This window comes from Homalodisca vitripennis, chromosome 7, assembly GCF_021130785.1.
Source record: "Homalodisca vitripennis isolate AUS2020 chromosome 7, UT_GWSS_2.1, whole genome shotgun sequence".
Lineage (NCBI taxonomy): Eukaryota > Metazoa > Arthropoda > Insecta > Hemiptera > Cicadellidae > Homalodisca > Homalodisca vitripennis.
Genome location: NC_060213.1, coordinates 66,066,183 through 66,084,396, shown reverse-complemented (window position 1 = coordinate 66,084,396; position 18,214 = coordinate 66,066,183). Strand labels below are relative to the sequence as shown.

The following is an 18,214-nucleotide window of genomic DNA, read 5'->3' as shown; positions in this document are numbered from 1 at the left end:
CCATCCTGAGTGTTTGGCTTCGTTGATTACTATCAGTTGGCACTTTATTACTGAGGTAATAAATTATTCTACGTTACGCTTTATATATAATTTTATCAGCAGTTCTCTCTCTCTCTCTCTCTCTCTCTCTCTCTCTCTCTATATATATATATATATATATATATAGATAGATATATATATTGCTTTTTAGTTTTTTGCATTCAGCGCTCATCTTTGACTCATAAAAATGTGAACTAAACTTATCTCGCTGAAACTTAGGTAATGACATCGCCAATTTTCTTTGTCGGCAAATTCTCTTTAATCACTTAGCTAGTCTATAGCTGATGTTATAAGGAACGGTTTCCGCTTAGTTTGCACTTTAACGATGCAATTAGAAGAGGAAGCGTTCAATGAAGCATTTAACAGGCTTCCGTTAAACTATAATTATCCTTTGTATCGCCTCTTACCATTTAATATTCAAAGTAATATTACAAGTAATACCACTGGTAACTTTAACAATGTTTCTCGAAAAGAAGCTTATCGCTAAGTTTCGAGATCTGCAGTTTGATCTTTCCTCAGGTGGATAACTAACCTAACATAACTCAGTCGTGGTTGAAATAAATAAACGACACTAAAACGTGGTGTGATAGGCTTACGTCATGAGTCACACAAAACCTATTAGGAGTCAACTCCATCAACCATATGAAAAATACGGGTCATAATAAGTCTGCTAAAAATAACAGACACCGGGAAATGGTGTGTTTCCAAGGTGTCCAGAAGGTTCCTTTGAAAATTCAGAAACATTTCATCGTAAAAAACAAGCTTTACACTTTATTGCCTATTTTACCGGGTTTCCCTCATTAATTACATGGGCTTAAATAGTGAATAAGCAGTTTAAAGTTTGAAAGAAGCATTTTAATCTTCCAAAAAGTCAACCCAAACCTTTGAAAATTAAATTATAATGTCCTGTATGGAGACCTCCGGAATGTTGGTTTGGCTGACCCTTCCGTGCATTTAAATATTTAAAACATGCCTGTACTGCCGGTACACACGTGTATTACACATGGCAACGAACTGTCATTTCGTAGGTTTTAAAGGGTTAGTTCATTCTTTATTCCTAATAAATGTGAAAACTCAAGTTATATTGCGTGACTCAATAATATTTAATTTGCCGAAATGCAATTCATTACGTATGGATTTTTGCATTATTCTTCGTACAAAAATAAGAATTATAAAGTATTAGACTTAATGTAGTTTGAGACATTTCAAACTCTTGATTACAGGACAATAAGAGAACTGTCTAAACTTGTTGGGAAATTTATATTTTCAATTACAGGCCAATAACGAGTTCCAATCTCTCGCCAAGTTAAGACCCGGACCAGAGAACACAATTAACTGGGGAGTAAAACGGTACAATTGTGTAACACAATAGGTGACCGACTTACACATCAGGTGAGACTGAGTCCTAATGTTAAATTGGTGCTATTTTTTGTCGTTTTGCTTCTCAATTTAAAACAAATAGGCATGGCATCCATTACGAGTTGGTGCATTTTTAAATAATAAATAAATACTTACTATTATGAAAAAGATTTTGTCATGATTTTTTATATGCACAACGAAACACACGTTTCACGTTAACGTTTTCATGTGTTTTAACGTAAAACTACGAAGTGGTTTCTCAAAAATAGGAGTCTAACTTTAATATTTAATACTTTTACAATAGTGCCCAAACTTTAAAAGATTAAGACTGAATTTCGCATGTACAAGAATTTTCCTCTGATCAACAAATTAAACATTCAAATTGCAATTGGTGAATCATCCTGAGCACGTTTTAACTAATAGTTGTTTCATGTATTACCCGTTAAGAAGTAGTATATACAAATGTCAAGGCCTTATTAAAACCTAAGTAATTAACACTGCGGTTATGGGCTTTACAAGCGGGCACAATATACCAAAATTTGAGCTTTATATTACAAAAGTAGGGTATATAGAGCATCCTGACTCATTCAGGGTGTGAAGATATGTATTCGGTTTTGGCAAAATATGTTCTTACATAAAAATTCAAAGTATTATACTGATTGATTTAATTTAGGGGTTCCAAATATTGTCAGTATGTGTGATACTCAAATAAGGTTGAAGGTCAAGATAAATCCATTCAAGGAAGATTACTGAGATATTCCGAATAGAGATGTTTTTCAGCTTTATTAAACCTAATTATCAGTTTTTATGTTCAATCACAATTTATACTACATAGCTTTTTATTTGAGACAAAACTGAACAGTTTTAAACAATTAATTGTAACAGTAAAGAACGGCAAAGAAGTCAGACAGCAACAGTAAAGAAAACACACAACTGCAACCACTCTTTAAGGCTTCAACAGTCTGTTTCAAACAAGATTACCGTCTAATTCTGTCAACCTGAAGGGCACAGTTCACTGACCAAGCAAACCTCTTATTTAATTTACAATTTAAATTAGATTTGTTCTGGAAGGCAGTACGGGTTCAGACTGGAATAGATTATGAATAAAATTTAATCTCGTGTTAAAAGGTACGTTCAATTATATGATTAAGGCTTAAAATTATTTAGTTTACATTTCTAATCATACCACATTAATTTAATTTAAAACTATTTTTATTAGACATACTCCTTAAAACGTAAGTCTTTTATGGGAGCACATAAACGTATTTACCGTAAAATTAGTTTTAAGCTGTACATTAATTAGCAATATATAAGTATTTCCTTGTTTACACAGATGGCGTCAGTGAAGAATTAGAAAGAGGTCCTTGATTTTAATTAGTATGCTTAACCGTGTCACTGTATGATTATTTTAAATTTTAATTAAATATGTCTATACATGTACAGGTTGTTTTAAATAACCTAAAGGCATTTTCAGGATGGTAGGGATAACAATTTCAAACACAACCAAAAACATTTTCAAATAGGAACTTAGAACGTGTGGTACATCACTTAAAAGGTTTCTGTTTTCTAAATATTTGTTCACTTATAAAAATTCAGAATTTCATTTTTTAAATAGTATGACAAAACGTCTTAAATGTCGATTTAAACATTTCGTCAGCTCCTAAGCTAGTAAAGGTGAATCAATTATTTGAAGAGTATTAACTACAATATTTTAGGAAATATTGTGCAGCATAAAATTTTAGTTGGCTTTATAATTTATAAAAATATTAAACTTTAATAAACTCCATAATGCAAAAGTAAAAAACCCATATACGAGTATGATAACGTTAGTTTGTAAATTATAGCTCACAGGTAGACTAAAAAAACCCTGTAAATTCAAGAATTTGTACCTCTTCTTGTCCTGATGAAATTATAAACAAAAACAAGCACGTTGTAAGGAAAATGAAAAATGTTCTTTTCTAACAGATAATGGAATTCAGTCATTTTAATCCTTGGACTGCAAGCAAAGGGAACCATCCAACTTTTTAATTTTTTACACCTTTGGGAATTAAATAACCAAATTTTCAACTAAAACGGTGACCTTCTAAACTTGTTATAAAGATTGCCAGAATAAATGAAGTATGAAAAATTTGAGACTCTTGAGCACCTTAATGGGGTAAAATAAATTTGAGTTGAATAGTTATTTTCATACAAGCACTCGGTGGAAATTTACTTGATGTATCATAAATTACCGAATTATGGCTCTAGTTAAAAGACTATTTGGAACATATCCTCTCAGATGTTTTTTGCAGTTTAAGCTGAAATTGAATCATAAGAGTGAGACCTCTCCATGATTATTGGTCGCCTCAAAAAACCTTGGAGATTTTTAACGTAAAATGCAAGCTTTTTCATAAACTCTCCAACAAACAACCCAGGGAATATATTTTACATAGTGAACATTTATTAGGTCTACATGTATGCCTTCTTGTGCTTTTTAAACAAATTTAAAATTCATTTAACTAATATTGTAATTTTTATAATACTATAACATATTTCAACATACTATAACTATTTGTTTGTGTTAAGCCAGTTTATATTACTATAACCTAAGATACCGTGCTGCACAAAAACAATTATCCAGTTTTAAACGGTAGATGTTTAAACATATTCGTATTATATATCTCAGAAATCTTTGAAAGGGTAAAATAATAATATTGCAAGAAAATAACAAAAACAGCTCTAAAACAAAACAAAAATAGTAATATACCTTATTTGCTTGAGTTTTTAATTTTAACATTAAATCTTTCGACTTCAGTGCAAGTTTTAGATACAGGTTGTGTAAAATTGTGGAGACACGGAAAATTTAATTAAAATTTCTTTTACTAATTTCTATACTCAAGTGTTCCATTTTCTGATAGCGATTCCTAAAATGTTCATCCTATACAAAATGACGGCTGTTAGGAGGTTCAATATTTATCACTTTTCAACAGTGGCCATTTTATAATGAATGCAGCATATGAAGTGTGGTTTGCTGCATTATTTTCTGATAATAAATACCGTAATATTTATGTTTCTAATGATATGAATATTAACCTAGGCTTGCATTTAATACACTTCCCACATTCAATTCCAATAAATGCAGTAATTCTGACATTATAAATGTAATGGCAACAATAATAAAACGGAAATAAATTTTTGCGAAATAACACAAAGCAAGACTATTATACCGCTCTCCTCTTATGTGGGTTAGCCATTTGTTGTTTCACAGCCTTAAAAGCCTTGGCCGTGTTAAAATATGCAGATTAAATAGAGGGCGCCTAATAGTATTTAAATTAACTGAGACAGTAATGGCTGAGGTGGGATGATTTTAGTTTTCTCTTCGGAGTAACTTTACTTTCAAAAACTTAACTCACAAAGTTTACACTACAGGTTTTGCATACTTAATGTCCATACCATTTTACTACAGCTTATAAACTCTGTTGTTTTAATACGTTAAAAACAAATTAATCTTTATTATTTTATATATTACAAATAAGATTACTTGTTAACTTACATTCTTTCCTGTTTCATTGTTGTGTTCTTAAAAGTGTATATCTACATCTATACCGTACACACAAGATATGCAATTTTACACAGCGCTGTGGCAGCAGAGTGGGTCTCTAAATATCTTGAGGTAAAAATATTACTGATACTTAAGAAAATATTTTTCCCATTTTACTTTTAGCACATTTAAGACAAAATATCGACTTTTGGAAATCAAACTCAGTTTTGATAAGGGTATTGATAGTAAAAAAGAACATTTTTACAGCATTTTAAATTTAAAAAACGTTTTCTACACTAAGCAGATCTTCACATTTGTATAAGAGATATTATATTTGACCTAATAACCTAAACATTTAAGCAATATGGAACCTTCTTTGTTTTTTACACTGTATGTAATATTGGATTTTATTATACTAGGTGACAACCGACACTTTGTAGATAAATCCGAACTCGCTATGTTTAGTTGGTAGGTCATCTAAGACATTCAAATTTTATTGTTTACAGGTTCGTAGACGTTATATAAATTTAAAATTGCGTAAATACGAGTATATGACACCTTTCTTCAATTGGAAATGGTTTTTTCCAGTGGTTACCATTTATTATCTTAAAAAAAAAAAACACGTGTTGCGTACGCCAAAACACACGCTGCAACAGATTTCACTGAGGTTGCGTCCAACTTTCAAGGCTGTAGCTGTTTTCATTTTTGATATTTCATTCGGTCAGACAGTCAGGTAAACAATTGTACGGAAAAGAGATTTTTACAACCCCGGTAGACAAAAGATGAATGATGCTACCATACTGAGTGTCACGATGACGCTCAGCCAAATTCCATGGATAGACGAGCTTCATCATCGGATTCATTGTTAGCTATACAAAAATACTGAAAAAGCTACATGCCAAACGTTATAGGTCACTTCGTTTTCAAGGAATCGTTGGGACATATAGACAGAAATTAAAACTTTCCTACCTCTTGAATAATAGGCATAAATATATGTACTAAGTGTGGACTTGTACAAAAATTAAATATATGAATATTTCCATAAGTAAACATTTACCCATAACCACATCTTCATTCAGAATATTGGTATTTAAATGAAATCACCACCACCCTCTTTCCCTTATTGGGATTTGACACTCAACACAAGCATACATGTAAGTCAACGTAAATATTAATATATTAACCCTTAGTTTATGCAATAAAATATAGCTAAAACATTTAACGATTGCAAATTTTCGTCATTAAATTTTTTTGCAGTACTTATGTGTTAGTTATTGTGTATAATAAATACATCATTCGTTTTAAGTAAACAATGACTGTGGGAGCAGTAGCCGATTTTCGTTCTTGTCGCTTATACTTCTCACATATTCATATTTAAGTCAGCCACAAACAACATATGGAAGACATTTTATTAACAGACATTCACTTTGCATTACGAGAAGTGCAATAATTAAGTGCCAGGATAAGAGTTTATTTCACGAGTTATGAAATGCAGTACAGATGCCCAATCTCTGTAATGAATTCGATATTGATGCGATCACAGCCCTGTGCGGTCGGTACATAGTTGCTAACCACGGTCAGGTGCACTGCCAGCCATTGATTGTATTAACTGAACGTGCCTGTCTGCGCTTCAGCGTCTCGCAGCCCTGTGCGGTCGGTACATAGTTGCTAACCAAGGTCAGGTGCACTGCCAGCCATTGATTGTATTAACTGAACGTGCCTGTCTGCGCTTCAGCGTCTCGCAGCCCTGTGCGGTCGGTACATAGTTGCTAACCAAGGTCAGGTGCACTGCCAGCCATTGATTGTATTAACTGAACGTGCCTGTCTGCGCTTCAGCGTCTCGCAGCCCTGTGCGGTCGGTACATAGTTGCTAACCAAGGTCAGGTGCACTGCCAGCCATTGATTGTATTAACTGAACGTGCCTGTCTGCGCTTCAGGCGTCTCGCAGCCCTGTGCGGTCGATACACAGTACATAGTTGCTAACCACGGTCAGGTGCACTGCCAGCCATTGATTGTATTAACTGAACGTGCCTGTCTGCGCTTCAGCGTCTCGCAGCCCTGTGCGGTCGGTACATAGTTGCTAACCAAGGTCAGGTGCACTGCCAGCCATTGATTGTATTAACTGAACGTGCCTGTCTGCGCTTCAGCGTCTCGCAGCCCTGTGCGGTCGATACATAGTTGCTAACCACGGTCAGGTGCACTGCCTGCTCGCAGCCCTGTGCGGTCGGTACATAGTTGCTAACCACGGTCAGGTGCACTGCCAGCCATTGATTGTATTAACTGAACGTGCCTGTCTGCGCTTCAGCGTCTCGCAGCCCTGTGCGGTCGATACATAGTTGCTAACCACGGTCAGGTGCACTGCCTGCTCGCAGCCCTGTGCGGTCGGTACATAGTTGCTAACCACGGTCAGGTGCACTGCCACAAACGAAGGAAGGTATTTAAAAATTACTTAAATGTCGTATTACAATCAGGAGCTTCAATGACATCCACCCAATTTTCATGCTGGAGACAGGAATTAAGAATATGAATGTTTTCACCATTTATCATTCGAAACTTCATTTCAACAGTCGAAGACTGACGAGGTGAAATGGGAGATAACACAATCAGCTGGGCCAGATGGTCAGAAAGTCCCGTTTCAAAAACATGCGATTGTGACTGAAACTCTTTGAAGAAGGTTATAATGTTATCAATACATGTCCTGGAACCACGACCATCTATTCTGGTAGGACAGGTAATATTTAAATTTCCATTAGCTGAGTTAACGACATCCGGAAACGGTTTCCTCTCCCTTGAGTCCCTCAGAAAATCAACATTGAAGTCGCCACACGCTCAGAGACTGTTAAAACCCCGAGCATGACCATCAACAAGCGATTCAAACGCATCAATGAAAGAATCAATGCTGGAACTAGGAGATCGGTACACTGCAGCCACCACAATCCTATCAGAAAAAACAAGCTTAATTGTGACAGCACAACATTCAAAACTGAAAGGTACACTAAGGTCACAAAGTCGAGATTCCGAGCTATATTGCACACCTTGCTTCACCAGTATGCAAGAAACACCCCTAGATGGGTGTTCTCGGCTATAAAACGCTGCAACCTCATATCCTGCAAAAGTATCTAGATGTATGTCTGCGCATCAGCGTGTCATAGCCCTGTGCGGTCGATACATAGTTGTTAACCACGGTCAGGTGCACTGCCAGCCATTGATTGTATTAACTGAACGTGCGTCTGTTTTCGGTTCGGCGTTTCGCTGTCCTGTGTAGTACATCATTGCTAACTACCGGCGTGGCGCACTGCCAGCCATTGATTATATTAACTGAACGTGCGTCTGTTTTCGGTTCGGCGTTTCGCTGTCCTGTGTAGTACATCATTGCTAACCACCGACGGCGTGGCGCACTGCCAGCCATTGATTATATTGACTGAACGTGCGTCTGTCTGCGGTTCGGCGTTTTCGCTGTCCTGTGTAGTACAACATTGTTAATCACCGGCGAGGTGCACTACCATCCATTGATTATATTGACTGAACGTGCGTCTGTCTGCGGTTCGGAGTTTCGCTGTCCTGTGTAGTACATCATTGCTAATCACCGGCGAGGTGCACTACCATCCATTGATTATATTGACTGAACGTGCGTCTGTCTGCGGTTCGGAGTTTCGCTGTCCTGTGTAGTACATCATTGCTAATCACCGGCGAGGTGCACTACCAGCCATTGATTATATTGACTGAACGTGCGTGCGTCTGTCTGCGGTTCGGCGTTTCGCTGTCCTGTGTAGTACATCATTGCTAACCACCAGCGGCGTGGCGCACTGCCAGCCATTGATTATATTGACTGAACGTGCGTCTGTCTGCGGTTCGGCGTTTCGCTGTCCTGTGTAGTACAACATTGCTAATCACCGGCGAGGTGCACTACCAGCCATTGATTATATTGACTGAACGTGCGTCTGTCTGCGGTTCGGCGTTTCGCTGTCCTGTGTAGTACAACATTGCTAATCACCGGCGAGGTGCACTACCAGCCATTGATTATATTGACTGAACGTGCGTCTGTCTGCGGTTCGGCGTTTCGCTGTCCTGTGTAGTACAACATTGCTAATCACCGGCGAGGTGCACTACCAGCCATTGATTATATTGACTGAACGTGCGTCTGTCTGCGGTTCGGCGTTTCGCTGTCCTGTGTAGTACAACATTGCTAATCACCGGCGAGGTGCACTACCAGCCATTGATTATATTGACTGAACGTGCGTCTGTCTGCGGTTCGGCGTTTCGCTGTCCTGTGTAGTACAACATTGCTAATCACCGGCGAGGTGCACTACCAGCCATTGATTATATTGACTGAACGTGCGTCTGTGTGCGGTTCGGCGTTTCGCTGTCCTGTGTAGTAGTACATCATTGCTAACCACCAGCGGCGTGGCGCACTGCCAGCCATTGATTATATTGACTGAACGTGCGTCTGTCTGCGGTTCGGCGTTTCGCTGTCCTGTGTAGTACAACATTGCTAATCACCGGCGAGGTGCACTACCAGCCATTGATTATATTGACTGAACGTGCGTCTGTCTGCGGTTCGGCGTTTCGCTGTCCTGTGTAGTACATCATTGCTAATCACCGGCGAGGTGCACTACCAGCCATTGATTATATTGACTGAACGTGCGTCTGTCTGCGGTTCGGCGTTTCGCTGTCCTGTGTAGTACAACATTGCTAATCACCGGCGAGGTGCACTACCAGCCATTGATTATATTGACTGAACGTGCGTCTGTCTGCGGTTCGGCGTTTCGCTGTCCTGTGTAGTACATCATTGCTAACCACCGGCGAGGCGCGGTGCCAGCCATTGATTATATTGTCTGAACGTGCGTCTGTCTGCGGTTCGGCGTTTCGCTGTCCTGTGTAGTACAACATTGCTAATCACCGGCGAGGTGCACTACCAGCCATTGATTATATTGACTGAACGTGCGTCTGTCTGCGGTTCGGCGTTTCGCTGTCCTGTGTAGTACAACATTGCTAATCACCGGCGAGGTGCACTACCAGCCATTGATTATATTGACTGAACGTGCGTCTGTCTGCGGTTCGGCGTTTCGCTGTCCTGTGTAGTACATCATTGCTAATCACCGGCGAGGTGCACTACCAGCCATTGATTATATTGACTGAACGTGCGTCTGTCTGCGGTTCGGCGTTTCGCTGTCCTGTGTAGTACAACATTGCTAATCACCGGCGAGGTGCACTACCAGCCATTGATTATATTGACTGAACGTGCGTCTGTCTGCGGTTCGGCGTTTCGCTGTCCTGTGTAGTACATCATTGCTAATCACCGGCGAGGTGCACTACCAGCCATTGATTATATTGACTGAACGTGCGTCTGTCTGCGGTTCGGCGTTTCGCTGTCCTGTGTAGTACATCATTGCTAACCACCGGCGAGGCGCGGTGCCAGCCATTGATTATATTGTCTGAACGTGCGTCTGTCTGCGCTTCAGTGTCTACAGGTACATTGGTGTTTTGGGTTATTCTTACATTATAAAGATAAATTTGGCATATGGAAAATCAATATCGTTTTTCTTAATTGAAAAAATATATTTATATCTGTCTTGCTATATTTTGTTACGTAATTGCCACAATTTAATTTTGATAATTTTTTTCATATTTATTTTAACTACTTTTGTATAGTGATACTGTAGAATTCTTACAGTGACATTCCAACATATAGATTTTCTGTGTTTCAGACAAAGTATTCTTTTTTCGATTAAAACGTGAAATGGATTTGAGAAACAGTATTTATGATTTACGAAGAAGTTACGCTACCTATTAAAGTTTTATATGAGATAGATTACTGCGTGGGCTACTCCTTCTTTTATTTTATGGAAATATTTATGATTTTGTATATTCTAGAAGTAACACATTATATATGAAATGAGTAATTGGTATTAAGTAAAAGAAACAATTTACATTGCTGACAACGTAAACGCAATAAGCAGGAAAACGGATGGAAAGACGTAAGGAAAGAAGTGAAGAACGTACCTCGTACCTCCATTCGGTGGTGCAATTTGCCTTCTGTTAACGATGTTTTTAATAAGATTTTTCGTTTTTCATTTTAAAAAATTATTTGTCAACACTTTAAGATATCTTATCTGGAGTTCGGAAGTTTTTAAGGGCATTTTGGTATCAGACCGAAGGAAAAAATGTTGAGTTTTACTAACTGTATGCATACGAAATATGGCAAACAAATAACAAGTTTTTTTATTTGTACAACGAATTTTTGTTAAGCAGTATTTTATTTATAAACACAAATCTATATGTAATAAAAGATACAAATTTTAAGCCGTAAAAGAAAACAATTTGTCAATCCCTAAAATCCTAATTCGTATACCTACCATAAAATCATCGTCAATGTCTAACTACTGCACAATAGAATAATTATTAGACAAAGCCGCCGTCACAGTCTTACGAATAGCATCATGATTCTGTAAACATCTGTTTAAAAACAATTTGAAAATTATGTATTATTTTCCAGGCGAAGTTTGGGCTAAGAAGTCTTTCTAACACATCTTGGGGGCCAACGGGTTTCAAATCATCGCCAGCGGCCGGGTAGGCCAGCCGCTTGCAAGAACAGGATCATCAGCGGTCATCCATCCAAGCAGCAGCCACGCTCGATGTTGCTTGACTCGGTTATCTTGCGATAACCGTTGTACCCGCTATACTGTACCATTGGGATTAGTTTCAGGACAACGTTGTATTACATAGGCAGCAGTCTTCGATACATGGCAGATGTAAATACGGCATTGGGCATGTACAATAAGTGTTAATATAATGAATGGATTTCTTGGGACTCGATTAAATTTAAATAAATAGAACACAATCCCAAATCGCTAATCAGCTTGGCTTGGGAATCGGGAATCAGAATTCGACTAAATTGATGAAGCGGAAACTTTAAGATTCGTTCTCAGGTAAAAATTGTCCGTCTAACAATGACGTACTATAGTCTAACAGTTTTCACGCAATTAAGGACATAACGGTCACAAAATTCACTTTTATGTATTTCGAAGGTGGAAAACTGTAACGACCAGAAATTGTGACGTATAAAAAAGCTTTACAATCTTGCAAGTACGAAACTATAAATAATAAATGACAAAGAGAAGGAAAAATCTACTAGCTTTTCCAAACATTAGAAATGGTAAATGACTAAGAGAAGGGAAATCCAAAAGCTTTGCAATCTTCTAACCACACAATAAATAAATCGCACACGAAGACATCATAAATTACAAACATAGGGGAAAATCCACAGTCGCGTACTCGGCGTGGTAAAAAGTTGTAGTAGCATCTTTCGGAAGCAGTATATGTATGTGAAGCAACATTTAAAACATAATTATGACACTGTTCTCATTTATGTAATGTTACTTCATTGAGAACAATTGTAAAAGTAATTGGGAGGAATAAATAAACCATTTTTAAACGTTGCTTGGATTTTAAAGTACTTAATTATTCAATGAAGACAAAGAACATTCATGAAAACTGTGTTGAAGTGAGACATCAGTCTGCTGCCTTCTAATTGCTGTGCCTTTATTAACACTTTTCTTTTTTAATATGGTAATTAATGTTTTGAGCTAATGTGGTAGAGAGAATCTTAAATTGGTCTCTTATTAAACCATTTTTTTAATTGAATCCATTTACTTTCTTTTTCTTTTAATAAATGTACACGGTAAATATATAAGCTAGTCTTTCCTTTCGGAGCTATCGCCAATATGTCCAAATTTAGCAATTGATTACCAAATTATTACATTTGAGACCAAATTATTACACAAGAGTAACTTAAAACACATTCCCTTTCATCCAATACTTCGAAACAGAAATTTTTGAAAATTAATTGTTATTAATGGAAGCTAATCATGTACTCCAATTTATGGATATAGTTGCAAATGTTTTAATAAAACCATGCAGAAAATAGTAATAGGCCTACACAAAATACGTAATAGAAAATTAAATTTATTGTAGTCACCATGTGGTCTTTTTATCAATATATCGATATTTTATCTATTGTAAAATTAATTTGAGCAAAACCTTTATGAAAAATGGTCTTACTCGTTCCTTTGTATTAAAATATACAAAGTGATTAACGGAAAGTTAAAAATAGATGCAATTGCAAACTACACTAAATGATATCGTCCGATAGCACCGAAAGTTGTAAACAACCAAACTGGATATAAAACTGTGCTAATGAGGCACCCATATAGTCTATTGTAGCCAAATTTACTCTAAAGTGGTTTATAATTTATGATAAATGTTCTAGAAAATATTTTGTAAATTGTTCTAGAAAATATACAACTGAAAGTACCTAATTTTTTAACTGGACGCGATAAACGTGACACATTTTGTAATCGTACTGTCCCATCAAATCAATAATAGTCTAAATGAACTTTAAAAATAGGCTTAATTTTGTTAATTTTAATCTACCAAACTACAATTCAACTAAAAAAAAAACATAAATGTGATACTCGTATAATTTTCATGAAATTAAAGCTTCTAAAATATAAATCACAAATTATTTGTCAGTTAAATCTCTTCATAAATCACAAATCAAGTTGATAACGAGTTCCGTTTGCATAAATTACAATATTAATTAATGACATGCATTAAGCAATTTTCTGTCGACCGACAAAACGACAGATCTGACGTCAACAACTGACGGCGTCATCACTGTTTTTGGTGGTCGGGAGTTCTGCATTGAAAATAACATCATCGTTTATCAATAATTAAGAATTTCTTTATTTCACGAATACACCTAAAATTGTGAAAGCAATTACTCTAGAGTAATATTAACTAAATGTAGTTACTACTATTTACTATTTAGACCTCTCTTTTTGTGAAATTTTCTTTGGTTTTCTAATAATCTGCATTAAATATAAGGTTAATGTTGACACTGACATTATAGATCCAGTGTAACACACTTTAAATGAAAATTAAAAAAAATCATATAAATAAAAATAAAACATTCATAAAGAAGAAAAAGCGACAAATTTCATCTGAAATATATAATATAAATATTCTCTTGCGTAAAATAGCTGATTACGTAATCGACAGTATATATTTCATTTGTTCACCTTTTACATGCCTGAATAAACATTTATAATAATTAGTATTATACAAGAAGCTCAAGGTTGGTAAACAAATGCATGTTAATAACTCAAATTCAGAAATAAAAATGCCTGAATCCAAACTTATCAGTAAACGTCAGTTTCATTATGTAGAAAATCAAATATCTGAATGTTTAGATATGCATATCCACCAAGTATATACTACCAATGTTTTTTTTTTTTATTTTAATGAATTCAAACTGAAAATAATAATATTTTAATACTGTATCACGAAACATTTGAAAATTATTATCACTCTGTGTAAAGAATTATATCAAATGTTGTTCCGCTGCTAGCATTTTTACAATTCTGAAACATTTATTACGTTTCTGCTCGGGTCTCTGCGAACATTACATCAGCTCTGATAAAACACTGATCCTAGCTCCGTGTGACAAATGAGTCCCTCCCTCCTCCCCTCCCGAACAATAACAGCCTCCACATATTTCCACCCTTGTTCTGCTCTTTGAAATCCTGTATGACATTGTTGCTTGCATCCCTTTCACTCGAAGAAAACCAACACGCACATTCAGTCCTCCCTACATGTATTCACTCACTAAATAGTAAATGTCCCTCATTATTCAGCTAGCTGTTGCCCGCTGTATCGCAAGCATTCCCTTACAGTATTAAAGAGACTTCACAGTCATCCTCTGTGAAAATGTCATCCATTCCTGAGAGTCACGAATAGGAATAAATCCTCATTTTCGGAATCACCCCTGAATTAACTTTCAGGTCGTGGAGTCGGTTTTCAGTAAGGATCATTTGAGTTATTAAAACTTTTGTAACAGCCTTTATGGTTGCTCCTAATGCCAATAAAAATATTTATACTCCACGCAATATTATTATGTTGCAGGGGTGTTTTAGGCAAAATTTAGAGACATCTTAAAATCAGTAAAGAGAAAAAAATCGGAATATTATCTGGATATATTATAATTTAAGACACGTAAATATATTTACAGTACGTACATAAAAAATAATTTCAGAATTTTTTGTATATAAAAAAGTTTTATCTGAAAAAGTGTGTAAAATGCGGTTAGGTTATTTTTATTTATTAATAAAACAGAAAAGGAGATGGCTGCAAAGAGATACTTCAGTAAGATTTCCATACAGATTTTATAAACTAAATCCTCCATAATGAATCAATTTAATCTTTTCAAGGTCTAAAATGCCCAAACTAATAACCATACCCAACCAGAAGATGTCAAATTTAACGATACAGACATTGCAGATTGGTAGCTATTGGGGAAACCGCTGGGGAATATTAACTGAAGTGAAAGACTGCCCGGTGGCGCCACTGAGTCTAGGTTTTCCTTTGTGCGACAATAACAGAGATAGGGGCATGTGACAGCTTAGTAATAACCATAGATAGGAATAAATTTTTATCTATCGTTATAACCTACTACATCCATGTTTGATTGTTGTATTAAACTAACGATGTCGCCTTGGTAAGAATCGAAGCCACTCTGACATTTCGAGCTTTCCAACCCTCTATACTTAATTTTTTAGGTCTACCAAGGACGTCTCTGGAAGAAAAATGAGAAAGCTTACCTTGATGTTGTAGACCCAAAGGGGCGTCTCGTTGCCGGCGGAGAAGCCCAGTTCGCCGCCGAAGACGTAAATACACTCGCGGTAGGCGACGGCTGAATGCTCTTGCAGACATGGTGGACAGTCACCACCTGGCTTCAGCAGTTCCCAGCGACTCTCCTCTGTAACAATATCGTGATAAGTTATAGGAAGGATTGTAACACCAAAGCTGTGAAGACTATAGACTACTAGACTATTACTAGAAGTTTAAAAATATAAGTCAATAACAGCAAGTTTTCTTTTAATGTCCCAAATTGTAATTAAAATAAAGTTGACTCTAAGCAAGAAACAACTTCTACACGATATTCTTCATTATTTAAGAATCACCCGTGTTTATCCCACAGCAAAATGCTAAACATCAAACAGTTTTATGCCCTTACTTGTGGTCCAATAATTATGGGAAGTATGTAATTGTAAATATATAATTAATACGAATCGAAACTGGTTTGATTCTATTTCTTGTGAATGTATAGATTTCAATATAAAGAAGCTTTATGAACGATTACAGTCGAAAAAACTCAAATTCCTTTAAGTGCATATTATGACGACATTAAAATGAGACATCTCTCGAAGTTCAACGACTAAAAATATTCTCCTAATAGTGTTTTAAATTTAACATTGTTCTTATATGAATAAAACCAAGATGGCTGCCAGTACAGTCGGCTCTAACCAATGTTTACTTCTATAGTTTTCCCAAATGTCTGACAGTATATATCTACTGCACTATAGTTACAGCACTATTTATAAACTTATAAAAACGACAGCCACAAGCTTCATTTAATACTTAAACATTTTCCTATTACGCTTTCGCGAATGGGTGGATAGTGTAAAAAACTTTAGTTAAAACAATAAGCATAATATAGTGAGTTATACAATATTTGGAGCGTGGGTTATAGAAAAGTAGTTATTTTACTGCAACGAATATAAATTAAATTTGTATAAGCCAATTCTTTAGAAAGTTTGCCTCTTTATTCCTTGTATGAAAAGGTTGTATAAAAGCTCAAATATGGGTCAGCGTGGGAGATTTCGCGGCAATAGTGACCTTCCACCTGATTCATGTCGGAAGCAAGATCCACCTCGGCCTAAGCAATTTTGCTTCCACACTTCTTACAATCTACGGCATGAAAGTAAACTCAATTGGATTTTAAAGCATTTTACTAACAATTATGAAACTAGCTTTCTATTCATCTATTCGCATATTACATGTGTCACGCGGAAAACTAGAATACATTTTACGCTTCTTCAGCAATAACTGTGACTTATTTTATGTTTATTAAATCTTTTTCACTTTATTTTCAACAAATCAAATGTGTCGTCTAAGAAATTTGTTCTGAAACGCTGACTTTTCGAGATACATTTAAAAAAGTACAGCATGTTTATTTCTAGAACAGACCATTCATCTTACTGAATCACCTACTTTCATGAACAGACTTCTGACACTTAAGAGGTACTTAAGAGCCGGTACTTTTAGTCGTGCCCATCTTGCCTTTATGTTAGATGTTTCATTTTAAATAAATAACTAAAAAAACATTCAAATGCTTTTTTAGTTTTGTTAAATATTTTATTGGTTATTAAGAACAAATCTCAACAACTTATAAACTTCCTAATTTAAAATTATAAAATTTACAAAAACAAAAAACTAATAAGCTACTAAAACTACTACTAAGATCGAAATTAGGAATCTCCCCTAATGCTATGGTAAAAATAAACGCCGTAAAAATTAATGAAAGTTTACCTTGTTTTATAAGAAAAAATCTCAAGGTGGTTTCATTACAGCCGGCTCTTATTATTTCGCAATAAAGAATTGTCCACCAATAGTCCACGTTACGACATTTTTACATTTAAATCCATGCCTATAAGTTCCAAGCATGAAAAAAGAGACTTTTTACTCGATGAAAAAAAAAATAGATTGATGGGTAAATTTCAAGGGATTTTCAGAAGAATTCCATCACACTAAATAATGATGTCTGCGAAGCTGGCACGGCCACTACGTTTTTTAATAACCTTTTACTGTGTACAAATTATAATACTGCTGTAGAAAAGAGTACTAAATCGTTTCCTTGAAATTTCAAAATGGCCGAGTTATCCACATGGACATCGTGTGATGATGGCACAAGAGCAGTTCTCCAAAACCAAAGAAAAAGCCGTGAGAACAGTAGAACACTCTGATAATAATTTTAGGTTTACAGCTGAAAATGGGTCAAGTATTTAGATACCCATTTTTTTTGTTTTTTTTTTTTTTTTTTTTTGCGTTGGGGTATTGGGGTGGATTCACAGATCCTCACACGTCAACCTGAGCTTATTGTGTGCCCCTTTGATGTTAGAGGGGTAAGCCTATCTTTGTACCCATTTGATAAGCCAGATTGTCTCAGGAGTAAAATCTTTGACCCAATAACATAATTTTCTCGTCGTGCATGATGTCTTATTGCGGAACTTGGCTGTCTCGGAAAACAAAGTACTTTCGACCACCTTGTTTGCATCGTGGTTGGCGAATAAAGTTCTCCGAAATGTTTTCCTGTTTCAGTAAGAGAAGTAACGTATGCCAAACGTGGAACAGGCTTCACTAAGGATAAAATTAAGGACATCCCATAGAATGAAATCC

General features: G+C 36.0%; 1 protein-coding gene across 1 annotated transcript in view; it reads right to left on the bottom strand.

Moving 5' to 3' along the window:
* LOC124365946 overlaps positions 1-18,214 on the bottom strand; it is a 255,781-nt gene that overhangs the window by 96,518 nt on the left and 141,049 nt on the right. Inside the window, exon 3 of the mRNA XM_046822091.1 lies at positions 15,577-15,734. Coding sequence (XP_046678047.1) covers positions 15,577-15,734 — 158 coding nt within the window. The remainder of the gene's footprint in view (positions 1-15,576; positions 15,735-18,214) is intronic.